Source organism: Poromitra crassiceps (assembly GCF_964638095.1).
Source record: "Poromitra crassiceps genome assembly, chromosome: 15".
Lineage (NCBI taxonomy): Eukaryota > Metazoa > Chordata > Actinopteri > Beryciformes > Melamphaidae > Poromitra > Poromitra crassiceps.
In genome coordinates this window covers 26,908,834-26,936,803 of record NC_139634.1, presented here as the reverse complement: position 1 = coordinate 26,936,803, position 27,970 = coordinate 26,908,834, and the positions used below count along the sequence as shown (strand labels likewise).

At 42.1% G+C, this 27,970-nt stretch overlaps 1 protein-coding gene across 1 annotated transcript; it reads right to left on the bottom strand.

The window, feature by feature from the left end:
- Positions 1-395: 395 nt before the first annotated feature.
- LOC310789963 (solute carrier family 4 member 11-like) lies at positions 396-27,821 on the bottom strand. Its single transcript, XM_083651682.1, has 20 exons — positions 27,694-27,821; positions 17,076-17,126; positions 15,917-16,018; positions 14,295-14,338; positions 13,874-14,093; positions 13,079-13,160; positions 12,440-12,563; positions 11,763-11,972; positions 10,245-10,329; positions 9,862-9,987; positions 8,998-9,111; positions 8,447-8,579; positions 8,068-8,141; positions 7,032-7,287; positions 6,573-6,679; positions 6,058-6,223; positions 3,843-4,016; positions 2,918-3,113; positions 1,603-1,772; positions 396-1,279 (listed from the first exon to the last, which is right to left on the bottom strand). The coding sequence occupies exons 1-20, from the start codon at positions 27,728-27,730 to the stop codon at positions 1,213-1,215; spliced, it is 2,538 nt and encodes an 845-aa protein (XP_083507808.1). The 5' UTR covers positions 27,731-27,821; the 3' UTR covers positions 396-1,212.
- Positions 27,822-27,970: the final 149 nt, after the last annotated feature.

Below are 27,970 nucleotides of genomic sequence, written 5' to 3'. Positions count from 1 at the left end.
TGTATTGCTTTGTGAAAGGGAGCTTGCTTGCGTGCGTCTTTTGGTCGGTTGGCTCAAACAACTGAATGGTTCTCTGTGAGATTACCCATCAGCCACTGCGTCAAATAATGAGTCAATAATTTGTTGAAATGCTTTTGTGTTTGGTTCCCATTGCTATGCAGCAGAGGCCACACCTGCAGCTGTCAGGCCTGTTTGGCTCAATAAAGAATCAGATAGTCCTAAGGCTGTGTGATAGCACATGACAAGGTCTCTCCACAGACCTGTTACCCTACCGTCCATATACAGTCACTATCAGTGACTGATGGGTGGACTATATCATACCGATGATGGGATGCAGTCTAATGAAAAATGTTCACTCAGTTCACTCAAAGGGCTTTATTCATTTAATAACAGCTTGATTAATTCCAATATCGCAACAGTAAAAACTTCATACTAAGGTCATTTAACATGTGTGTCTCCTCAAAACCAATATAGCTTATTTTTTTCATTGTCTAAATGAATGGAACGAGTGTTTTGTATCGATCACTTCATTGTCATTGATTAAACTATTGTCCCCATTTCTGATGATATTACACATGTTTTCACATGCAACAGTGACCAATTCTGTTTCCCCAATCCGCTATTGCTCTCTCAACGGCAGAAGTCTGTTCAATTATTGCTAGATTTTCTAGGGTGGCAAAGTAAAATTAATTACTTTGAAATGCTCATATCGCAGATCACCTCAACCTTAAATTCAAGTACAGTAGAACAACTAGACCAAGCAGTGTTTATTATTCAAAACAAAACAAAATGATGCCTAAACTGAATGAAATGATCCCAAAGTATTTTAAATGTTACAGAAATTGCCTTTGACATGAACTTGTGTAACTTGTGTGTGTCCAGCTCAAGAAGGATGTGTGGGAAGGACGTACAGCAAAACAGGAAAATCCTTCATGACTATATTGTTAAATATACTGTATTAATGATGTCGCAATATGTTAAATATAAAAGGCAACTACATTGATTGTAAATGTGTTCAACGACGAGATACCAAACGAGGGGTGAAACGAGTGGCCCATCCAAAGAGCCTCACTTCAGCCAGTCACTAGCTTAGTGCTCAAACTGAAATCTTTGCAGTCCAAATGCATTTCACATCAGCAACACAACCAACTGTCATTGAACTCTAAGTTTGGTTCCCTTGCATCTGGAGATGATGAATCTGTCTCCGTTCTTCTACATGTGCTGTGAATCCATAATATCCAGGTACTTCGCATCAATAACTCTTGGAAGTAAGCTGGTCCTGAGATAAAACAAAGCGAGATGCCATTCAGTACAGTTATACAATACAATGCAGTTTCCCCATGTATTACATGCAGATATTGTATACAAAGTGATATACAATAAATCATTCAGACAAAAATCAACTTATATGTCTATTAGGGAAATGTTTGAACAGCATCAGCACAAAATGAACAGTCTACCTGCTATAATAATGAAAATACAAAGCCTTGAATTTAGACCACGGTGAGAACACATGAGAATTTGATGCCAACACTTGGTTCTCAGTCTCAAGGCTTAGATAGTCCCATTCTGCCCCCTGTTGGCCGGCCTGGGTTATCTTACCTGACAGGGACGAGGAGGATCATGAGCAGGGGGAAGACCATCTTCATGTAGGGCAGAGGATACATCCCAAAGGCACAGAGGATGATCAGCTGGATCATCTGCAGTGCTGTGAAACAGTGCACCTTCCTCTGAGGCACACGGCGGATGTAGTGGGTAGGAGGGTAGGAAGTCTGGAGAGGGAGAAAGAGAGGTGACAGTCCTTATATGGTTAGAGGGCTTAGTTTGGGGTTGGCTTCACTGTTCACATTCTGGAAAATAGATTGACTAACATTAAAACTGCGCTATGCAAGATGTTCATGTAAAAATACACCTGTTCTATCACACTATATTACAAAGTGGAGCTGCAATAGAGAAGAGCACCTAACTTAGCAGACCATGTAGATTTTCTTTAATTGCTCAATTGAAATTCAGGTGTTGGGTATGAACACTTCTCTGTCCACTGCAGTGACAAATCCAAATTTAAGAGTGAAATCTTAAACAGCATGAGATTATTTGCCTCTCCTGTCTTATTGGTATTCTTTGGTAAACAAACAAACAAAAAAAACAGCTGGGTTGGTAAACAGGGACGGCGTTACACCAGGGCAAGGGGGGGCCATAGCCCCTCACAAATCTGCCAAGCCCCAGTTAAGCCATCTCAAGCATTGCAGTATCTTTTGTTTATTTTTAAATAAACAAATGTGTCAAGTTAATAACCAGGTTTGAATTTATTTGATAATTGATTAAAAAATATATATGTATACAACTGCCCAGCAAAAATCATTGAGGTTGAGAACACAAGAGAACACAATAACACATCAAGGACCATGTTGGAATTAAGTGTTTACACTTTTACATGCTATCCCTTGGATCTTTTATTGTCTCTATATCCATGAATAAAGTCAGTCAGTCAATCAATCAATCAATCAATCAATCAAAAGGCTTATTTCCATCGTGGACTTTTTCTTACCCTGATATTAACCTAACCAATCATCAAAGCATGCTCGTTTTAGTTGAATCCCAATATGAAGTATGATTGAATGTGGCAGCTCTTAATTTTCTGACCACTAGAGGGTACGGCTGGGCAATATATCGATTTTATATTGATATTGTGATATAGACTAGACTAGATACAGTATCATCTTAGATTTTGGATATCGTGATCTGGCATAAGTGTTTTTTTGCCGTATGGGGGGGGGGGCACATGGACAAAATAACTCAGCAGTAATAGGGAGAGCTTTCCACACAAGGTAACTGACCACTAACAGACGGACCTAACTGGCCACTAACAGACGGACCAACCAACCAAATAAGTGTATTTTGTGTCCTTCCTCCTCACCTGTTCCTTTAGCAGCAGGGCCATGCGGTCCACCATCTGGTTTCCATCCAGAGAGGTGGCTGCGATGTAGAGGAAGAGGCCATAGAGGACGGGCTTGGGGATCCACTGCAGAGGCACGGGCAGCATGAACACCGACAGGCCGATCAGGATGTTGGCTGTCAGCGCGGTCAGACGTGTCTCCTTCACACTGACAATACTGTCAGGACACATGTCAGGTTGGTTTATTTATATACATGTAGCCCTACTGTAATTCACAAGCATGTGTCAGAGGACTTTACAGAGAATGTACACTTTAAGGATCCCCACACACTCTTCTTGTTCGACAAAAGAACATAAAGTTTATTCACCTCACTCAGTTATCTTAAAGCAGGGTTCCTACACATTTTCCATTTCAAAATTCCATACTTTTCCAGACTTCTCTGTCAGACCACATTTGACATCTGAGTGCACAAGGGTGTCACTTTCTGTTGAAAAGTGGTGGGGACATGTCCACATTGTAAATGACACCTAATGGCCCCACCACAATTTGATGATTTTTGGATGGAGCCTCAGTGAAAGATTGGACTTTGAAGAACTTCTCAAGTGAAGACTGAACAGCTCTGACAGAAATTAATTGACCTTGTGAGACCTTGGACTGACCCCAGTCAAGTCAGTCACACAACTGAACTTGGCTTTGATTGGCTCACTTCACTAAACGATGATTGAAATCCTTCCAATCCGCATTTGAACTGACAGCTGCCCTGCAATGCCTCCCAACAGAAGGGTCATTTGAATTAGAGGAGTTGGTGTTGTCCAAAATACCATTTGAATGAACCACATTTTTGCAAAACATCATGAAGAATTATTCTGATCCTGCGCCATTTATTTGCAAACTGAATCATAATCTGACCTTTAATGATAATATTCCCCTTATCACCCGACTCACGTTGTGTAGACGTGTCCGTTCTCTACACGCTGTTCCACTTTGGCCAGCTGGCGGGCGTGCAGAGAGGAATGTGGGAAGGCGGCGTGCATCCATGGCAGCCCCAGACACGACATGAGGATGTTGATGAAGCCAGTCAGCATCAAGTCCCAGTGGAACGCTGTACCTTTTAGCAACCTGTTGGTACGGACATTCACACAAACCAGTTTAGAGTGGTTTTTCATTTACGGACCCTGACAGTACGGTAACACTTTACAATAACGTACACAAATAATGTAGTAGTTATTAGTAAACTAATAAAATCTCACCTGGAACAAGTCTTGAATTTATTACGTGTAAGTATATGATGTTTCACTTTATATTAGGGTACACAAAAAGAGTAACTAATGGACAGGTAATGAGTAAGTACTCATAAACTACTCAGTATGATGCACCACTTTACAATAGGGTACACAAAAGAATAACTTTGTACAGGTAATAATTAAGTAATGAGTAACTAACAATTAACTACTATACTCACAAACTGACCATTGACTAACCATTAACTAATGAGTAATTACTCTACTAAGGAACTAATAACTAATCATGAACTAATGATTAACTACTATACTCATAATGTGACCTTAACTAACGATTAACTAATATATTCACAAACTGACATTTATTAATCATTAACGAATGATTAACTACTCTACTCATGGAACTGACCGACTAATCAGTAACTAATGATTAACTACTATATTCAGGAGCTGACATTTAGTAATCATTAAGTAATGATTAACTAGTCTACGCAGGAACTTAGATACTAATCATTAACTAATGACTACCTTCTCATTAACTATGATTAACTAGTGATTGACTAATGACAAATTATTCATTAGCTACTCATTAACTAACTATTAGTTCATGATTAGTTTACTAGTAACTACTACAGTATTTGTGTACGTTATTGTAAAGTGTTACCGACAGTACTTGTATGCTTGTTCATGAACTTCTATGGAAGATGATGCCTACACATACTGTGGATAAAAATGACCATGGATGTACTGTAAATGATAGCCTAACCCTAACGGAGCTTTGTACAATAAACAACACTCAAAGCAGGTCTCCGCTGATACTACCATGGAGATCTCTGGCCACTGGCGCCGGAACAAGGGGGACATGGGGACATTTTGTCCCCCTTAAAATTTGGTCCCCCTAAAAAAAAAAAAATTTTTTTTTTTTTTTTTTTTTTTTAATCTGAGGGGGCAACTGCCCCTGACGCTTAGAGCCCACTTTACACTGTTTACACAGCCTGTGATGCTTGTTAAAGCCGTGATCATTGTGGGATTATTACACCTGAGACAGACAGACCCAGGGATCAAGTTACAGAGAGCCCACTTTACACTGTTTACACAGCCTGTGACACTTGTTAAAGCCATGATCATTGTGGGATTATTACACCTGAGAGACAGACAGACCTGGACTCTGTACTGCACTCACTGTCATTGGCTGCTGCTATAATCGTATACGGTTATTGTTATTTTATTTTTGTGTTGAGATGACAAGTTTTGCACTGTGTTTCGAAGTGATAATAATAATAATAATAAGTTCAGTGTTTCTGCCTGTGTTGCTGTCTGTTGTAGTGTAATTATAAAATTACCTAAAGGGAGAGCAGGTCACCAAGTGAGTGAGAAAAGGAAAAATACTGAATAATTACATTACTACAGTATAATCCTAATGTTAATTTAAAATGAGATATTCATCTAAATATGGCTAAAAATCATCCAAACGTCCATAAAAACGTCAATTTTTCGTCGACGCCCTAACGGTCGCCGGAAAAAAAAAAAAAAAAATTGAGAAAAAAAAAAAAAAAAAAATGGTGTCCCCCTTATTGCAAACTCGTTCCGGCGCCACTGTCTCTGGCACAGGCACGTTACGCCTCCTCCTGACGAGAAGCGCCACCTACTGCTCAACCTGCCGACTCCCAAAACTCGCTAAACAAAACTGAATGGAAACATGCAAAAATTCGCATTTTATTTTGCGAAATTTTCCCAAAATTTGCTTGAATTATGCGATACATTTGGATGGAAACCCCATTAATGTCATGATGTCAGGGAAGATAACCCACACCAACCAACAGGGGGCAGAATGATTGTTTTGCATCCAATACGGCAGTGTCAACACAATTCACATTACAAGCCAGGCTTAGCATTCAAACCTATAAACAGGGCCTTACTTGTGTTCTGGTACATGTGTGAGTGAAATGACGATGTTCTGGTCTATGAAGATGAGCAATGCAAGCAGGAAACCCAAGCCCACAGCACTTAGAGTGTTCATGCCTGTCAGCTTGTTAAACGGGGCAAAATTGAAGACTGGTCCATTGTGGACATTGAAGACAGGAACTGGTAGGAACAGAGAGTTTAGACACAGGTGAATCTAGAGAGTACTGTATGGACAACCCAAACAGAATTATATCTCATGTGCAAGGTAAAAAAAAAAGAGAGGAAATAAATACAGTAGCTTGACAGTTAGTTTTGCTGCTAGTAACCTTTATTTAAGCAACATTTAGTAAACCCACATTAGGTTGAAACGATGCACAAGCAACACCCACTGGAAGCAAAATGTTTTCTTTTCCCCCTTCAACAGAGGATTTATAAAGACTGAAAGGCATTCAATGTTAGGGTTGTGACTTCCATTCTCACAGGTATTCTACTAGCAATTCTGTTATTTGAGAGAAAGCTTTGTACTCACGTTGTATGTCAAGGAAAAGGTAGGAGCCGATGAATGAGCATATCACCACAGAGATGGGTAGAGCGCAGTCAGACACCACCTCTCTGACTTTGGCATTCAGATATGGGCTGCGGGAGAAGAATCGAGACAAAATTGCGCTCAGTTAAAATACAAGTAGTATACTAAATTCCACAAGTAGTTTTACAGTACTTACCGTACTTTTAACAAGCTACAAAATTATGCAAGATGGCAATGTGGCATTTCTGTCCCCGCTTATTACAATATTACTACACCTGATGATGGGTGAAAGCATGTTTTGTGTTTTTCAGCTTCAGAGGTAGGCTATGTGAGCCTATGCATAGCTACTTAACAGGGCAGCTGGCCAAAGCATTGGACTCTGCCACTAGTTACATGTCATGAAATAAATAGGATGGATGATTGTCGTGACTGATTGCGGTCCAGTACAGGATGTGAACCTACCTCCTCTTGACGAGGTAGAGGGCGTAACCCAGCCACAAAGTCCCCAGCATGAGCAGCAGGCAGAGGATGGGCCTCTCTCTCGTGCACAGCACCAGAGACTCAGGCAGGAAGACAGGCAGGTGTCCTTCTGCAGTGCCGTTCCCACTCCCACCTCCTGTCTTGTTATTGGCCTGCTCTAAAATGTCCTTAATCTGCTCCAGCACCACAGTGCTGTTGGTAGTGGCCAGCGTGGGCCCGTGGTAGAAGTGTTCAAAAACTAGGAGGTGGGACGGGGAGAGAGAGAGAGCAAACGTTTTGACATTTGGAACAATAAAGGTTGAGCAGGGTTTATTAAACTTGTTCATAGTGCTCGGTGAATAAATGTACTCTTGCTCTGGGACTCTGGCTGAGTGAACATGCTCATTTAACACACTTGTCCATGTGACCAACCCACAAGGCCCACGGCCCACTCTGCGTCTCAGCGAGTACAATACAAATGCTGACGTATATGAAAGAAAGTACACTTTAAGTTCATTTCACGCTACATTGCTTATCTCTACACATACTTCATTATCAAAGATCACTCTTTTTCTCATCGCCGTTCCCAGTGAAGTTGCAGGCAGCGCAGCAGGGCGTTTAAGCAGCATGAATGAATGCTTTGCTCAGTTTGTACAACCGCCTCAGGCCAAGAGAGAAAGAACAGAACGCTGTAAAGAATCCAGCACATGGCCAGCCGCCGTCTCTTCCCTGTCTCGTGGTAAACGCTTGTGAAAAACATATAAACAGAGACGGCGTGAAACTACACTATGTTCACATTTTAAGGTTGTCAATCTCCCCACGGCACCCGGGGAGCCCGGTTTGATTGCACGCTTGCCATTCCTCTAAAGACTCCATGATGGATATGGATGTATGCTGGGGTACATTAACCATGACAAATGATCAGCAGTTTACACGTTTCCTTTACACATTTCTTCATACATTTGAGCGAAATCTCTCTGCCGGAGGGTGGAATCATTCAGAACATGGTAAACTGTAATCTGACCTTGGCTAGACTTACTTTTGACAGTGCCTTTCACTGCATCGCCCACAAAGGCTATAGAGATGAACAATGCAATGACTTCTTCTGTTGAGCTGAGAGATAAAGAGCAATAAAAGGAGCACAGTGTGATCACTCATGTCTTATCAAAACAGCTTTTTTGATACAGGCACAGACATAACGGTCCATTCAAGGCACAATGATGGCTATGATAGCAAGAGTGCACATTCAACAAAATGACTGCTTATGGCGGGGGAATAGGAAGTCACAATAGAGATGGGTCTTTTCTTATCAGCCAGCTCACCCCAGTGCATGGCAGACATAGTTCAATGTTGAGATTTGTTTTGTACATATATCATAGTAACAACGCAGTCTGGTCAAGGTTGAGTTGTCTACTAACCGTTTGAAGAGTTTCATCGTAAGACTGACATTGAATAAGCCTCCGAGGATGAGGAACAAACTGTTCCACAAGCCGATGCACGCATAGAAAGCTTCAAAGTCTAGGTCATAGTCGTCACAGATCCCCCTGATCACTGTAAAACACACACACGCACGCAGGCACGCGTACACGCGCACGCACGCACGCACGCACGCACGCACGCACGCACGCACGCACGCACGCACACACACACACACACACACACACACACACACACACACACACACACACACACACACACACACACACACACACACACACACACACACACACACACCATCACATGCACACACAAGGATTGCACCGGATTGCATTATATCTAATAATAACACTGTCAAAACAAATCAACTGAATTGCTTGGCTGAGACAAGTACTGTAGTGGCAATTCTTTATCATAGCATTTTATAATTAGAAACCAATAACAGTTTTGCACTGGACAATATATTTCTCAGGTTCATAAGTGTCAGTTCTTATATTCCTATATTGCAGTAATAATAGCACACAACACTTACCACTTATGAAGATGGCCAGTGGTGCAGTCGTCAGTGGAATGACCAGCGGTGAGCCAGCAAACAAAGAATAGATCACCCCTCCAATGCTTTGGCCAACAATGGTCTTTTGAACATCTATTAAAAAACAACATGTATAACATGTACGGGTCAAATAATACATTACATTACATTACATTACATTGTAATTGTAGTGTAATTTAATGTAACATAATGGGTAAAATAGTGCTTACAACAAATCAGAATCAGAATCACTTTTATTGCCACAGTATGCAAGTTACATATGAGGAATTTGTCTTAGTGTCTGTATGCAGCGTAGCGGTCAGGTCAATATACAGAGATAAAGAAGTAGGAAGATAACTAAAAGACAAACACAATGTTGCAAGTGTAATCAAATCAAATTAAATCAAATATATCTATACAATATGTACATGAGTGGAGGAGTGTTCCGTGGATATTAAATATGTTATGTTGAATTTACATGAAATTTACAGTCAGAGTTAAATAGGCTTTAAATAGGTGATGAATTTACATGAATTTACAGAGCATGAGTTTAATGATCAGGTTTTGTTCAGGTTTTGACCTACATGGGATACCAGATGGGTGAGGTTTGCTGTGTCAGAACAATTCATGATGTGTCTGTGAGTAGTCAATCACAGAAATGTACCAACTTGATTTCCTGCGACTATCTAAACTTCCTGACTTGTCCCATGTGGCTTGACACAGGTCTGCATCATGCTACTGAGTCATTTTGAGTGTGGCTGTTTGTGGCTGTTTCCCCTCCTCTCTTTCTGGCATGCTTTCAATGAAATGTCATTATGATAACAGAATGTTCGTGTTGCAGGATATAAAGACAGATGTCCATACCTATCTCTCCTCGTGTGCTTTCATCGTTCAAGGAGCCAAAGGCAATAGCAGGCAGTAGAATGGCAATGTAGAGGAAAATAGCAGTGGTGGTGTACTTCAGCAGACAGCGGTCCTTCCCAGTGATACCTTGATGATCAATCAAAAAGCTGTTGTTAGAGGTATGACCGAACAGCCTAACCAACTATAAGAGCCAAAGCAACCAAACCTACAGTTAGCATCAGATATTAACCAGCTGGCATTGTGATTGACATCTAGCCAAAAAGATAATGTTCATGGTAACAAATCTGTGTGTTTGTTGACCCGATCAAAATATATATGCCTACATAAGCAGCAATACGTATATAAGACGTATATAAGACGTATAATACAAGTAGCGTTCATACCATCTGTGAAGTCTGAGGGATAGAGAGGGAGTCGGCGACGGAGGTCATCATAAACACCCTTACCGACTTGGAAGAAAGCTTTGCACTGTGAAGAAAAAGAACGCTTTCAATGAGGGGCTAGAGAGGACACGAAGCCGGTCAACCAGAAACATATTCAGAGGAGTTTAGGGAGCATCATGTTTAGCCAACACTACACTACTAGGCATGTACAATATAAAAACTCCCTATAGCAAAGCAACTTTAGCCTTCATTTCCTTGCCGTAAACATCAACATATTTTTTGATCGTGGCTGTATTGACATCATACATCACTTCCTGACACTGACTCTTCTCAGAATTGATGGAATGACTCAAGGCCTTCAAACTCATGAATGCATTCTTCTGGCAAGATAATGGTTCTTTCAGATACAACTAAAAGGTGATAAACCTTGAAATAATATTTGTAATGTAGAAGTACATGAGGTCCTTGCAGTATAGATGCCATCAAATAGCTGATAGTTTGACTGCAGCAAAGCTACTCTATGGTCAGGACCTGGTCAGGACATCAAGTGCAGCCAAGACCTGCTGCTAACGGTTCCCGTTTACAACAACATGCTTCGCTTCTCTCTGGGCAATGTTTGGGTGTTCCCTTTCCCCCTGCTAAGCACAAGCATTTCCTCTTGATTTAAACACTGGACATAATGAAATACTTTATCATTACATGGAGCTACACACATTCTGCTGCCAGGAACCATGGTAGGCTTGGCAGCCTTTTCAATCTGTTGCCCAGCTGCTTCTCATTCTTAGAGACGGGCTGATAGACTGTGGAAACAGGATCAAATAATCTGACTCAACCACTTGTCTTTACTGGACCACATCTTTATGTGCCTGGACGGAGTGGGAGAACATGAGGGTGGTCTCCACATGTGGAGAAATCTCATAACAGCCAATAGAGAATAGAAATGCTGGTTTTACAGGTAGTTTTAATGAGTGGCATAACATTTCCTTATTGTATATGAGCTATTCTAGGTTCCTGCTATTGGCATAGCCACTATTCTATCAATTGGACCAGTGATGCTCCACCTTTTTCATATCAAGGAAGTGAATGAAGTACACATTAAGCATGAGATTTTGTGGCTCGGACCCAAATCTGAAAATATTGGTATTGTTGGATATGATTTTGTCCAGAGCTATGACTACATGTAGAGAGATAACAGTGAACATAAACTATGTTCAAACAGGCATTCTTCTACATTATCCGATTGTGTTAACTTATTATAGTTGAGACAATGATGACATTTAATAGTTAATACATTTTCTGGGGACCCCCGGTGGTCTCCAGACCCCACTATGGGAACCACTGAGTTAGACAACATACTTAAGCCATATGAGTTCTATGACCTCTTTTTGATATTTCAGAAAATCGATTCTGTCCTGACTGCAGCCGGCCACCACACCAACTACTGTCCTCTATTCATGTAGCTACGGTGGCATTCTAATACTTTGTTGTCCTATGTAACGCCTTGGCCTATATTCAGACCTCAAGTGTTTTGCCTCTGCGTGGGTCTGAGTCCTCCACTTCCTCTACGGCGGCCTTCTCACAGACTATGGAGAGCTGTTGTCGCTGGTAGACCAGCTCCTGTTTGAATTCCTCCTGGGTCTTGGTCTCCAGAAGCTTCTGTCTGAAGGAAATGTCTGCGAACATGGTAGCAAATGTTCTGGCCAGCTCAATGGCTGTCTTGGTGCTTTTCTGAAAAGAACGACGGGAATTAAAGAGAGGATTTAAAGATCAAACATTTTAAATGCTAAAGTACTATTGCTTCTATGGTTCTCTGTGATGTCAGCTATAGTAGAATGTACTCTGATATGTCTTTTACATCCCACTAAATATGACAATACTTGATATCCCACCCTCATGTGCTCTGAAAATGTTATATTTAGATATCGGGTAACACTTTATTTGTCTGCCAACAGGGAGTCTACTATTTCATCCATCATCCAAATAAAGTGTTACCAAATATTGCCCTTGATAAAACCCTGAATCCTAATGAAAACAAACAAGACAGGTGTCTTTGTTTGCTTGTTTGTTTGTTTATTGGCCTGGATCCAAACCCCAAACCCCGGACGACGCGACTACTCGGTGTGCACCTTAGCCAAATGAGCCACCAGGACGCCCCACAAATAACAGTTACGAACGGAGAAGAAAATAGACTTTACCGTTCTGGGAGGGGCCAGAATGAGGATGACGTAACGAGCCTCGCAGCAATTGACTCCCCAATTCTGTGGCCTGTCCAGACGGGCGACGCACACGTGACGCCTCTGCAGGCTCCTCACATTGGAGCTGAAATGATAGAAAGACAAAGGAATGATTTCAATATGAATCGGTGATGTATAAAACAGTTGTGAATGTTTTAGTATACTGTAAGTACACAGATGTATGTTAAAGGCCTTTGTGGGGCCACTGAAACAACATTATTGGCTTTGTTTATGGTTTCATTTATTGGGTTGAATACATTTTTTCATTCTCGAATGAATGACTGTCACATTAAATCAAAGACTGGCAGTAAATGGCCAATAAAGAATTAAAAAATATTTAATTAATTTATTATTATTATTATTTATTCATTTATAGTAGGCGAACCTGTGGATTGCTTTTTCTCTGGCATACTGAACCTATATGTTACATTTACAGCATGGTGGGAAGTTACAAATAGAATATTTCCAAACTAAAATCTGTGTGGAAGTTCATAGTTCAGTCTAATAATAACACTAACACCAAATTACTTTCTAAGAGATTTGGTCTCACTGAGACAAATGAAAACAACAACACTCCTCCATATAAATAAATAAACTCACAGAATACAAAGCCAGGACTGCTGGTAGTGAATGCCAGTGGAGGTAGCAGTTACACCCTGAATGGTTTCTGACAGAAGGTGCACTGTGGGAACACAAAAACAATGAGGCAATATAACAGGTATTCCACTGAACAGCCAGAATAGATTTTATACTGATATTTCAAATAGTGGGTCCCATTGATGCAGGAAAGTCTCATACTTTTTCTATTATACTTATTACACTTCTTTTTTATCAGGTTTTTTTCTGATATTTCTCTCATTTTCTCCCCAGTTGTACTTGGCCAATTCCCTGTCCCTGCTGTTGCCCCACCCCCTCTTCTGATCTAGTGGTAGATTAGCACCTGCAATCTTCTTTTCACCTGACAGTGAGCAGACAGTGAGCAGTTTCACCGGAAAGACGTGGCGTGTGGGAGGATCACACTATTCCCCCTGTTCCCTTCCCCCCAAACAGGCGCCCGAACAGACCAGAGGAGGCACTATTGTAGCGACCAGGGCTCATGCCCCACTGGCTTCCCACCCACAGACACAGCCAATTGTCTCTGTAGGAACGTCTGACCAAGCCGGAGGTAACGCTGCCGTGAATTGAACCCGGGTCTCCGCGGTCGTAGGCGAGTAATTTTGCCTCTACACTACCCAGACACCCCCACTTATTATATTCCTATCGTAGAGAATATTGCTGTATTGTGAATAAAGGATTCATTTGAAGGAACAGCTGCCTCAGATGGGAAATGAATACCAAACTGTATGCACTTCTAACATCGAACTAATTACAATCAGTATTTGTCTCTTTGCTCACCATTGGCCTCCTTCCCTCCTGCGTCTGTGAACAGAGAGTCCATGACCTCGTCCACGTCGCAGCTTCCATGGCCGTCCTCCACCACATTGGTCAACATGCGCTTCAGGACTTCCTCCAGGGTGGCAGCTTTCTCATCCAACAGGATGCTGGCCTGGGCCAGGAAGCTGTCCAGGTCTCTGTGGCCCCGCACTTCTTCTTGGAAGTTCATCGGCTTTACATACTAGAGGGAGATCAGGGGAGATTGATGTGGGAGGGAATTGTGATTGACGGTGTAATAAGTAGTAGGTTGAAGTTAAAATGAAGATGGACAGGTTTTTCCCCTGCTCTTCTCTGGGCTGCATGTTCACTGATATATAGTCTTATTTTGCAATCAAACATGCCAAAAGAAAACAAAAAGCATTGCTAGAAAAGTGGACCTTACTTTTCTTGTTGTGTTTAAAAGCCCATACCCGGGGCCATCAGGATCTGCAAATAAAATACATATATTTAGTTGACCATAATATAATATAATGGCTTTCTGGCTCTTCAATACTTCATCTATAGTGATGAATGATTCTCAGCTCAGTTACCAGTAGAGATTTAATCTCGAGGCAGAACATTTAGGCCAGACTCCAATTGTTAAGAAGAAGCCATTTATTTCTGTAACACTTTATATGCAACTATCCCTGTAGTTATTAAAGGCAAAATTGATAGTATTAGTACTCTGTAGTATTAATAGTTATTAATAGGGAGCTGCAGTTGCCGGTTTATGTCCTTGAACTTCAATTTGCTGACTCAGGACTTCTGAGACAGTACTGGCACACATTATTTCCCATTTGCAGACGCTGCAAATTATTCTTAGACAATTAATGCTGCTGTAATCATTCTTGGGGAAACAACTGTAGAGCGTATTCTACTGGCACACCATAGTAATAATGAACTATCTGCATGGTTTAATGGTTTAAACAGATTCAGTTGTGAGTAGTGTGAATGCCACTGCAGCCTAGTCATAAATAAGTATATAATTATGTATTAATTTAAACAAACAGTTTATCAGTTATTCAAGGATTAATTAATGTAGGTGGGACCAACCTGGACCAAACCCCAGTAGCTTGTCTGAGCTGGAGATACTGACTGTTTGACTGCAGTAACAACATAGACCGGAGTCTTTCCCTCTCTAAATACCTTAAATTCTGTTGATTTACAATGTAGAAAATGATTGTTATAACAAATATATGTTCAATTTACTTATGTGTTTATTTTTATTGATTATTCCTAAAACCACAGATGAACGATTAGTCGACTATGATAGTAGTGGTTTTCATAGTCGACTAGTCTGTGAAACCACCATAGACTGTATAATAATAATCAACCACTGATGATTTTACTGGGGGTGCAGTTGCACCCCCTAGTGGTCAGATGAAATTTCTGTAAACGTCTGCGGCCGACATTGCTGTCTTTCAGAGACTGTAGCGCAGGTTCATTTTTAAGGCTAGAGTGAAGATACTGGTATCATATGAAACCAGAAGAGCTTGTCGAGAAGTGGGCTAAATTTAGGCGAGGTAAAAACTTAAATGGCCATTTTCAAAGGGGTGCCTTGACCTCTCACAACATTAATTTTTCTATGGTGTTCCCCAAGGCGGTGTCTTAATGTGGTATTTTGGAGGGATTTTTGACCTTTTATAATTCAAGGCCCACTTCTGATTGTTGAAATAATTCTGAGGACCACCTTCCCAAATAAATGATAGGCTATCATTCTGATATCTTGATGTGAGAGGTCATCCCAAACATTGTATTCAGAATAAGGAGACAATCTCATTGTAAAGCCACAACATAGTAAAGAGGATATTAATGTGATGTGTGTAGTTCTTCATAGATCTAGCCTCTTCATTTCTCTCTCAAGGTGCACCAGATTGATGCATTTTAAATGTACACAATGTTCTTCCCAGGAGGGCACAGCCCCCCCGGACCCTCCTAGTGGGTTATGCATTGCTGTCTCATCTTGCACCCCCTGGTTGCAAAGCCTACAATTGCCCATGTGTGAAAGCCCTAACTTGCACACACCTGAAACACCGATCTGGATGTCGCTGTCATAGATGTGGTCCTTGTGAGTGACAGGAGAGTCATTGCACTCCCCACAATCCTCCTGCTCCCCGTCACGCAGCTCTGTGGATACATGAGGTGTCACGGTTGGTCAAGGATCCAACTGTCACTTCTAAACTTCATTCATCTCTATCTGTTTCAGACGGAAGAGATTCTGAATAGCAGAACGACTGCTTTTGCACCAGCGCCACTTCAAAATTCACCTCCCAACACAATTTCCTGAATTACCGGTGAAAAACCACCAGCAATACTGAAGGTCATTTCTCAACGATGATTTCAGCTGACCGGGGAGATACTGGGCATCAGGCTAATGGCCTCACTTGCTGCCATGTTGTGATGACCCATACTGAGATAAATTGTTTTTTATAGGTTAAGGTGCAAAGCCAGCCAGATTTAACAATGTCTACAATATGACACTATTCACCCTGCCCTCCCACCAGCCTGCCATCTGTTGACAGCAACAAGAGAAAGAGTGAAACAGTGAGACAGAGAGAGAGAGGGAGAGAGAGAGAGAGAGAGAGAGAGAGAGGCCCAATAAAAAAAATCCCGCTTAAACCAGACATGCAGCAATATAACAATAGCAGCTCCTTGTAAATTCCCTCATCGTACAGAAGAGAAATATGGCTGCTAGATCGCATGTTTTACGAGGGGAGAAGAAGCAGCAAGAGCGGTCGATTGCCTTCATAATCAAAATTGTGGCAGAATTTTTTGAAAATGGCTCCAACGATCTGTGGCTTTCCCCATGATGTATGAATATTCCCACCTCTCGTTATCGGCTGACAGATCATCTACATCGTAATTGATTTACCCATTAATTAACCACTCAATACACCAGCAAAAAGAACTGGTTGCACTCACCAGCCTGTGAAATGGCTCATCAGTGAGTAGGCTCTTATTAACATGAATAACTGTTTGAATCTATGGAGACGCCATTTTCATGTCAAGAAAATACTGTATAGTTCCCTGAATCACTTCTCTAGTCAAATGAAATAATAGCCTGGTGTCGTCTCAAGTTTCTCCCTCATGTTTGCTAAGCATCTTACAACAACAACAGAGAGGAACCCTGCTGAGCAAAAGGAATCTGAGTCAGTAGTGTACGTAGAGTATTCAAGCTACAAACCCATCTCTTGGAAAACATATCCATTCTTCGACCGCCCAGTCGATGGAGCATCTGTGGGGGGGGGGGGGGGGGGGGGGGGGGGGGGGGGAATAAAGATAATGTTACTGAAGACATATTATTTCTGTGAAGTTATGTTTTTATATGCTATATGTGCATTCGCTTGAAAAGCAACAACCAGCAAGCACTTCAACTACCATGCGACCGCAATTGAAAAACAATCTTCTCTGACAGTTGCTTGTTATGCGACAGGGCTTTGTAATATGAATCCCCGCACCACATGCTATCAGAGCATACTATCAAATATTAATGTGAGATTGAACAAAGTCCCCACATGGCATGTGTGCTCGAAAGGCTTGTAGCCGTTTAGTTGTTTGACACAGATCGACTGGTCAGCAGCACGTGCATGGCATGGCTCTCTGAGAAACCAGACTCCATGAAGACTGATCCAGCTTGACCCCGGTGCTTCTGCCATGTGCATCAGCTGCTTGCAATAGCTACTGAAATGCCCAGCACAAATATGGCAGCCCGCTCAGCTACTGTCATTGCACACAGTGATGTTTTATGTGGTTTAAAAATAACAAACGATTTCACCAATATTTCATCTGCGTATCATTATGTGATTGTTGAGCCATTATTTCCAGTATGTCAATGTGTATCAAAGTCAGACTTGTGCCCAAAGAGTCTACCACTATTCACCTGTTTCTAATCCAGAGATGACGCAATGTGACACAATTGATGACAGATTATGCAGAGAAGAAGAGAAAGAGGATGTCTGAAATGCAGTCTTCAGATATATTGGAGACAATGAAAATGGTAATCCTCTGTGTAGGAGAGACTGAAAGGAGATCCCTTCACTTGCCAAAAGATAAACGTCAAGAACGATGTTCAGTTACAACACAAATCTGACACCAGCTGTGTGTGATGTTTGTGTATCTGGTCAGGTATCTCTGAGGCACTGTGCCTTTCAGTGCCCGAGGCACACAGAGTTTGGCTCCAGGGGCCCCTGAGCAAGGCGTTATCTGGAAGTGGATTAGACAGAACATTCCCACGCCTCCTCCATGCCTCCTCCACTTCACAGGTTTTGCTCCAGACATGGGGGTGCAGTGCCTCAGCTGATGCAACAGGCTGTTTGTGCTGCAGGGCTGGATGAATGTGAGGAGAGGGATTCTGTCTGCTTGATTGAGACCTAATAGAGTCTTATCTCACATGGTTAAAGATCAGAATTGTTGTATATACTCTCTATATACTCTAGACCAGTGGTTGTCAAAGTGGGGTCCGGGGACCATGTGAGGGGTTTTACATTGCCGATTGGGGCTGTATTTATACTGGATCGAAGGGCAGGGTCGAGGGCAGGGGGCGTTGCTGCAAGGGGGGCGGGGCGTCGCGAGGACAGCAAGCACAATTACATTTTCTTTAGGAAATTTAGCCCATTCTAGTTTATTTTCACTGTAATTCCATAAGTAACACAGTGACAGAATGTATGACTATTTTCATCATGGGTTTCATACTGTAATAAAACATCTAAAAGCAAAAAATCGTATCAGAGATGGGGGACCCTGTTTGAGAACGCACTGCTGTTTAGACTATCGTATTTCTCTCTACTGATTCCAGGAATCTGTGTGTGTGTGTGTGTGTGTGTGTGTGTGTGTGTGTGTGTGTGTGTGTGTGTGTGTGTGTGTGTGTGTGTGTGTGTGTGTGTGTGTGTGTGTGTGTGTGTGTGTGTGTGTGTGTGTGTGTGTGTGTGTGTGTGTGTGTGTGTGTGTGTGTGTGTGTGTGTGTGTGTGTGTGTGTGTGTTGCTGCGAACGAGGGGAAGTGCAGTGTCGGATTTGGTGGAAAAAAAACATGAACAATGAGCCACTATCTGTGTCTGCAGCTCTGTGTCTGCAGCTCTGTGTCTGCAGCTTGAGCAGCAGGTAGAGGGGTGAAGAGTGGGAGATGATAAGTGAATGGGGGGAGGGAAGGGAGCGGTAGTAAGTAGTACTGTGCGTGATATTTTTTTTCGGATGATGCCGAAGGCTGGAGGCACCCTCTCTGCCTGTGATTGACCTAGCGTCAAACGTTCATCCAATCACATTCGCTTGGCTATCCTGCGTCTCTTTCTACAGTCTGTGGTGCAGTTTCGCTTACTAGCATGCATGAAAGACGCCACTGTGTGTTTATGTTTTTGATATTGTCTGGTCTCTGGTTTATAATGCGGCCGCTACTCTTGGCAGTGCACGTATGTAGCCTACAGACAAATAAAAAAGAAAAGATAAAAGATTAATGAGAATTGATCAAGGGTTATATAAAAACAGTGTCAATGCCCATTTACTCATTCTAACACAAGAGTGACATGTATTTGAATTTAAATATATATCAGTATGTGGTGTTTGCCCAGCCCTTCATTGGGAAATGCAGCTTTATGGAGTGGGATCACGTGGAGATGGTCTTCAGCAGGGGCGGTTCTAGGCCGTTTTTGGGTGGGCTTTAGCCCACCCAAAAATAGTCTCAGCCCACCCAAAAAAATAGAGGCAAAAAAAAAGTTTTTTTTTTTTTTTTTTTTTTTTCCCTCTCCAAATCCATGGTGGTCATTAGTAGCAGTTTCTGACTACACTCAATGCGCTGTGTGCGTGTTTCCCCCCCCCCCCCCCCTCTATGTTCTTAGGGTGGGCTGAGACAAACATTTAGGGGGGTTCAGCCCACCCGAAAAGTTTCTAGAACCGCGGCTGCGCAGGCGCTCCCTCCTCCATCTATCTGCCTAATCCCACATCACTTCACACAGGTCACACACAGTACAGCAGCGAACTGGTCCTCCACAGTCCACACAATCGTTCTCCCCACTCATGATCAATGAAACTGTGAGGTGAGCATTGAGCAGAGTCGTTAGTAGTTACTTAATTAGCGCATATTGATATGCAAATTAGCGCGTAACGTTGTTTCGTAGGCTAAACAAAAGAACTTGTGGCTGTGCCTGCCAGACAAACAGGTGGACTGGAGGAAGGTAGGTAGGCTACCATGGCACCAGCCAGCCATGTCATGCTAGCTTGCAGTAAAGTGGGTGTAAATGGATGCAATGTTTTTTGAGAAACATATGGGCATAAGTGACAAACATATTTTCAAACGGGTCCCTTGTTATCTGAATGAAATTAAGCCCTTCAGAATCGCAAGTGGCTCCTTTACACAGCCTGTCTGATGTGATGATGATGATAGCTTAACATGCGTGCATGGCATGCTATTCCCTTTTCTTTCCTTCTTTCCCTATTTTTGCACGCTGTGGTGGTGGTAGCCTACCAACTTCCAACCAGTCAGATCTTGTTTTTTCCCACAATAATTTCATAATACCATTTGTAATGCCACCGTTGTAGTGCTGTTGTTCAAAATTAAAGTACATTTTCTCAGATTTATTGGTGTCTTTCTAGTCACACAATTTAATAGTCAGTGTTTCCCATACACTGATCTATTTGTGGTGGTACACCCTACATAGATTTTGACCCCCACAAATACTGCCACATATTAATTTCAACTAGTTGACTGCAAACTCCTGCTTTAGTGCTTACAGTATATTATTATCTTGTCGGAATATTATTCCAGCCAATAAGTTAGGAAGTTCCCTTTTGATATAATTTTACTTTTGTTTTGCCTACAAAGCAAAATGTTACTTTACTTGAAACTCCCCTGAAGTGATTTTGGTATTATTTATGCAAGCATAATTCTACCATATAGAACCTGTATGCAGAATATATATAGTATATATAGGGAAACAATTATTTTTTCATCGCTGTAAAACCACAGAACGGTAAAGAAGATATTGATGTGTGTAGTTCTTCATAGATCTAGTCTCTTCATTTTGATCTCAAAGTGCGCCAGTTTGATCCATTTTTACTTGAAACTGTACAAAATTTTCTTCCGGGGGGGCATGCCCCCGGACCCCCCTAGGGGTTCAGCGGTCCATCACCTTTGGGTGGGCTGAGCCCACCCAAAGCTCTGATGCTAAAACCGCCCCTGGTCTTCAGAAACTTTGATGAGATTGACAGTAAGTAAACATTGTTTCAGATACATGGTGTACTTGTGGAAAAGTGTGTGTGAGTTTGGAAGAGGGGTGCACCACTAGGTGGAGACATGCATCCATAGCAGTGTTGATTTCGTAGACGAAAACTATGAGGAAAAATGTTAGTCGACTACCTATTTTCACTGGTGAAAACTAGACTAAAAATGTTGGGACGAATTGGGAAGAGATCCAATCAGAAGAGAAGAAGAAGTTAAACATCTGTGTCTGTATTGCACATTCAAACCTTAAAACAATTCCAGAATAACAGATTCATATATCTTTACAATAAGTTTGGAAATTCGAATGAATAGTTACGGTTTTCTTTGACTAAGATGAGATGAAAATACTTAGACACTTAGTTGACGAAAACTTGACTAAATAAAATCAGGATGAGGTTGACTAAATATGATAAGAGCTTAAGAGTAAGTGGATTATAGCTCGCTCAGATAAACATGTGAATGTTGTGTGATATGCAAAGGTTGTTGGTTCAATCCCAGCCTCAGGCAATTTCTTAAAAAGTACTCACATTACAGTATAAGCTGCAGCAGTGATCCTTCTTTATCATCACCAGTAGTTTGAACACTGATAGAAACAAGACCAGGAGACCTGGTTCTGCCAGACCCAGAAGGAACAAATTCCACCGAGGCCGGGACGAACCTCTGCATGATAGAGCGGGAAAAAAAAATTGGGTGGGGGGGGGGTAGGTCGACCCCCCTTCCCAACCCGGGATGGGGGCCACCGAGGCCGGGACGAACCTCTGCATGATAGAGCTAAAAACAATTTTTTTTTCTGGGTGTGGGATGGGGGGGGGGAAGGGGGAGTAGGTCGACCCCCCCCTCCCAACCCGGGATGGGGGCCACCAAGGCCGGGACCAACCTCTCTGCATGATAGAGCGAAAAGAAAAAAAAAGTTAAAAAAAAATATTTTTTTGGGTGGGGGGGGGTAGACCCCCTCCCAACCCGGGATGGGGGCCACTGAGGCCGGGACGAACCTCTGCATGATAGAGCGGAAAAAAAAAAGTTCAGAAAAAATATTTTTTTGGGTGGGGGGGGGGGGGGGGGGGGGGTAGACCCCCCTCCCAACCCGGGAGGGGGCCACCGAGGCCGGGCATACCTCTGCGCCATGACGGGGGTCCGTCCTGGAGCACCACACGAAAAATGGAAAAAAATGGAAAAAAGCTCCATAAAAGGAGGCTCTCATCCTGCTCAATCTATCCGCCAATAGTGCATCCCGGCCTGGATGACTCTTGCACGGTCCCCCTGTGTACCTCCAGGGAGGAAAAGAGGGACAGACCGACCGACCGACAAAGCCTTCTGTAGGCCGACCCCATGGGTCTGGCAATAAGCTGATGAAGGAGACTAGTCAGTCCCTGACTCTAGCTCAACTCACTGGTACAAATCTCACCTCTCTCACTCTTTATGCTGTGTTATTGTCAGTGTGAATACAGTGTGTAGAAATCAGAAGCTTAACTCCCAACAAATCATAGCTCAGTCGGCTGAGCGGCTGTCTTTGTCTGACAGGTAGACTGTTGGTTTGATTCCCGATGGAGGAGACATATTACAGCACTGCCCTGTCTTTAACATCACCAGCGTAGCGCCTCCTACAGGCAGATACACAGAGTGACACAGCACCTCCTACAGATCAACAGAAATGTACACTGGACAGACTGCAAAGAGAACCCACAACCTCTGGCCCCCGGTGTCTCTGTGTGTATTATTCCTTCACACCACCAGCTGCCCTTCACACTCACAGCTCTTCTCTGGGCGCTCTTGTCTCTTCCCTCTGCCTGTCACCATTCAAAACTGACTGAGGCTCGAACCCAGCAGCAAGCCTACTCTCTGTGCCACCAAGTCAGACTGATTGAATGAGGTGTTTTCTCAGGGCTTTAAATGACTCTTTCCTCTGGCTGTCGACATTCAAAACTGACTGAGGATCGAACTCACAACCTCAGAAGTCACTGAGGCTCAAACCCACAAGCACCAAACTGCTAGACAGCAATCCAACTCTCTGAGCTAGTGGGTCATAGTGATTAAGACTACAACATTAAAGTATAGTCTTTATGCATCTTAAAATATGTTTTGAAGGGACCTTTTAAGTTGAATAGTATTTGACTTATATTAATATGATGTGAGTTTCTATTCGCCTTGCACAGAAAACCTTTTACTTTTATACTTGAGTACATTTCAGAGCCTGCACTTTTTTCCTTTTACTTGAGTAATTAAGTTGAATCGGTACTTCTGCTTTACCAGTCTTTTTTTTACACAAATAACTGTACTTCTACTTAATCAGAGCAACAATGTGATTAAATTTGAAATAACAAGAAAAAAATTACATGTCTGTGCTATAGGCTAAGTAGGCCTAAATAACTCAGATATAGGGTTTGCAATTGTAACGTTCCATATAATGAAGTATCTCATGCTTGTTGATTTAATGATTGTTTTGCACCTGCTGCTCACGTTTGAGATACTTCTGGCTCGCCTGGAAAGAAGGTGGGAGCAGCCGAGTACAGTCAGCCAATCAGAGGCAGAGAGGGGCGGGTCATGCCTTCGCCTAGCCTTCGCCATCATGGGAAAAGAAATATTGCGTACTGTGCCTCTGCAGGGAAAACAAGGTGTTCAGTGTTCAGGTACACTGGGGACCTAAGCAGCGGGGTGAACGGGCACTGCACTACTCATACCAATGACATAATTCAACAAAAACTAGTTTCAAGGAGATTATTTGTTATTCCAAAATCAATCAATCACTGAATACTGCATGTGATCCCATACACTGTTGCTAAGCAGGGTTAGCAGGGTCACAGCAGTGTAACAGCCATGAAGACAGACCAACAGTGCAATGCTAATATTTTTTACGGGACCTGTCATGGCAATTGCAATGTAACTACTACTCTACCAACCAATACGGCAGACCTAGGAGAGTCTTAGGGGCTTACTGACTCACTGATGACTGACTCACTCACTGACTGACTGACTGACTGACTCCCCATTGATGGGGTGCCCCGGTGGCTCACCTGGTAGAGCGTGTACCACAAAGGCATGTGGTCTATGCCTGATATCTTGAGAGAATAACAGCTGCCATGGCCAACCTCTTTGTAGTGTACAGCCATGGGGTATTGGGGATTGCCAGTTCATATGGCATATTTATGTTCCAAAGCAAAAATGATATTTATGTTCCACCAATCTTTCTTTGAGTTTACATTTTGTTCTCCCAATGTAAAAGCATCCACATGGACACTCAAGTAATTTGTTTTGGTCATATTACAACAATGAATGCAATTACAGGTTACTGGTTTTTTAACCAGTAACTGTTCTCTAGTAAGGCTTTTTGCTGTAACATATGCTGTATCCACAGTCTTGTATTTGTATCCTCTTTTCTTGAATCTCAAGCTCATGTCTTCAGCAATTCTTTCGAAATCTTCTTCTGAGTCACAGATACGTTTGAGTCTCTGAAACTGACCAAAGGGGATGTTTTCTACCAACCAAGAAGGATGGAAGATATCCGCCCTGAGGATAGTGTTGCGGTCAGTAGGTTTTCTAAAGATTGAGGTATGTAAGTCACCATTGTCATCTTTAAAAATCTTTAGATCAAGAAAATTGATTTCAGTTTTAGAATAGTCTAGACTCAATTTCAGATTGCTATTGGTCTTGTTTAAATATGAATGGAATTCTAGCAGTTCTGTTTCTGTTGAAAACAGGATAACATACTTTGTTACTAAGCAGTTACAGCAGGGTAACAGGTGTGGAGACAGACCAACATGTGTGTTACAAAGCTAATAATTTTTTACAGGAACCGCAGTCAGGGAAATTGGAATAACCGAGTATTATGCTACTTATAGTTCAGACCAAGCAGGAAAATTACTACCAGCCACCAGTAAAATTCTCATAAAACTTTTGCTTCTATGTTTGTCTGTCTACCGGCAGTCACTATGGCAGGCAACCAAATCATAATTTGGACATCTTTTTCTGCCAAATATATATATAGGCTATATATTTTGGCCAGCAGAATCATGAAAGGCCCCAATTCACTGTGGATTCCATTCTACTACTTTGGATGATATACAAACTAGTTAGCTCCCTTCCCCATTAAAAGTCTATCATGGCCAATATTTTACAGCATCCCTCCTCCCAGTGCGGCTTCTCCCCGGCCCATGCCTGTGGGTTTTCCTGTTGGCAGGCTGGCTGACTTCCTCTTGCTTACAATGCTGTCTGGTGCCGATGACAAGTCTGAGCTGGAAGTCAAGGCCTGAACCTTCCACCAGGGACATCAAGACCACGACCACTCACAATAGTCTGCTTTCTGTCCTGTCCCTGTTTGTGATCTATTGCAAAAGGGGCATTTCGTCCCGTCAAAAAGAGGGGGGCTTTCTCAAGGCGTCTAGGATCGAAAACTTATTCATGGATGCTTTGCTCTCCGCATCCATAATTCTGATGCTGTTTTGCATAAATCTGAGATATCAAAACACTGTTAATGCTGCTGATTTGATGTCTGTAAATGTGCTATCTCAATGAATGAGCCAGGCTGATTTTAAACATTTTAACCCTGGGGCATGTTTTACTGATCAGTCAGTCAGTGCCACTGACATATTGCTATCTGTGGGCAGAGGATGTCCTTGGCGAATAGGAACAGAATAATCTTTGTTAGGTCTTCGAGTACACTGAGCTACAAAAGATGGGAAATATTGTGAATTTCTCTACTGAACTGCAATGCCAAGACTCAAGGCAAAATGGACATCGTGTTCACGAGCCTCTATTGCAACCTCTCTTTTGGGAATGAAGGCTTTAAAGTTATTCTTCTCTTTTGTGTTATGTATTGAAATATGCATCTCATAGAAAAATCATAAAATACAAGCTGCTAACCCATAATCACCTTTATCAAGACTGAATTTGACCACAATGCATTCAGCTGTGCGTGTTGATTTTGCAGCACGCGCTGAAGTCACAATGCACACATTCACTGCATCATCATAAAGCAAAAACAGGAAGGAGGAACTACAGCTCATTCCACCTGAACACCTCAAAGACTGTGAGAGTGCATAAAAGACTAGCGGGTGTTTGTCCAGGACACTGGATATAGCCACTGAACCAATAGTAATTACAGTCACACAAAGTGATATTTGACTAGCCAGAGGAGCATGCATTTGAAGTGTTTTTCCCTGAGACATGAATGAACCTCTTCTCCCTGGCAGCAATTTTGCATGACACATGGTGCTAATCCCCTGGAAGAGAGAAAATGTTTCATAGACAGAAGTCTTTTAATTATGTTCAGTTTTAAGTGGATTAAATAAGAACTCTGTTGCACTTTAATAAAGCCACATGGAATGCGGAAGTGTCTGATATGTCTTCATCACATGTGACAAAAGAAAAATGAGAGAACGTTCTGTAAATTGATTTCCAATTGTCATGACGATAACATTATCAAGCGAGTCGCTGACAATTCTTACCTAACTATAACTGAACATGGAAAGACTTGAAATGTGTCAGATTAAAGCATTTTTGTTCTGGATAATCTTCTTAACCCCTGGCCTGAGAAAACGCAAGCAGGACTGTTTAACCCTTTGACGATATTGAATAGCTCAGTGGCTCTCAAAGTGGGATCCGGGGACCCCCTGGGGTCCTTGAGGGGGCCCAGGTGGTCCCCAGCAAAAAGGGAGATCATTTATTTTCACGATGCAGTAATTCCATCCATAAGTAACACAATGACAGAATGTAGTATGACTATTTTGGACATGGCTACTTTCTGTAGCTAATCAAACATCTACTGTAAAAGCAAAAATCTTATCAGATGGGGGACCCTGGGACAAAATCTTATCAAATGGGGGTCCATGGTCTAATTTGTCAGTTTAGGTGTCCTTGACGTGAAAAAGTTTGAGAACCACTCAATAACCAATATAATTTGAATACGCTGTCCTGGATAGCGAATGTGAAAATCAATCATGCCGGTATTTCTTTAGCTTCTATTTAGAAAGTTATGCTTTTTACAACAGTGTGTATCTCTCTGAATGACTTTGTAGTCACCACAGAGTGATATAGCACTGCAAATAAGACTCTACAGAGCCACTTAAGACAATACATGTATACCAGGAAGTTCCACGTCCCAAGCCAGACAAGTGTAACATTTATAATCACATTGTAAATATTGACCCAGACCATTTACTTTTGAACTGTATAGCTATATCTTTTCTGGCTATAAAAGTCACCTTTACTCTTATTCAGTGGTTTTTAAGAATATGAGAAATAAAAATGAAATAGCACTCAGATATCTCACTAAAACAGCACAAAGAAGCAGATACATAAAAGGGAGCAGTGGATCTGTAAATTACTGAATTCCATAAAGTGCATAGGCTATGAACATGTGGACACTTTTATTAGTCCCATCAATACTTTTCAAAGTTCAGAGAGAGAGAGAGAGAGAGAGAGAGAGAGAGAGAGAGAGAGAGAGAGAGAGAGAGAGAGAGAGAGAGAGGGAGAGAGGGAGAGAGAGGGAGAGAGAGAGAGCATGTGCCTGAGCCACATGTTTGACACAAAGTGTCTCAGGTTGCATCAGGGAGCCCCCACCCCTCACCCCACCCACTCCACCCATGTGAGACTTACCAGATGGCACAAAATGGAGGACCTTTTTAGCTTCCATCTTCTCCAGCTTTTCAGGTGAGACACTTCCCCAGGTCAACCCATCATCATTCTTAGCCTTTCTGCCTAACGCCTTGAACACACTAGTGGTCCCACACACACACACATACACTATACCAGGGGCACTCAATTAAAATTCATAGAGGTCCAGTTAGAGAAAATGTCCTCAAGCAAAGGTCCGGAACATTGTAACGTACAGTAGCTTGCGTTATGATTCAGTGCCATTGAACTTAGCCTACTT

Bases quoted from the DNA above. Each gene is read 5' to 3' on its own strand.
- LOC310789963 (XM_083651682.1), bottom strand. From the start codon at position 27,730: ATGGAAGCTAAAAAGGTCCTCCATTTTGTGCCATCTG. The intron at 8,580-8,997 runs GTAAGTGTTGTG...TGTGTTTTACAG, and splicing joins ACTGGCCATCTTCATAAGTG to TGATCAGGGGGATCTGTGAC. The intron at 4,017-6,057 runs GTAAGGCCCTGT...CCGTACCAACAG, and splicing joins ACACATGTACCAGAACACAA to GTTGCTAAAAGGTACAGCGT.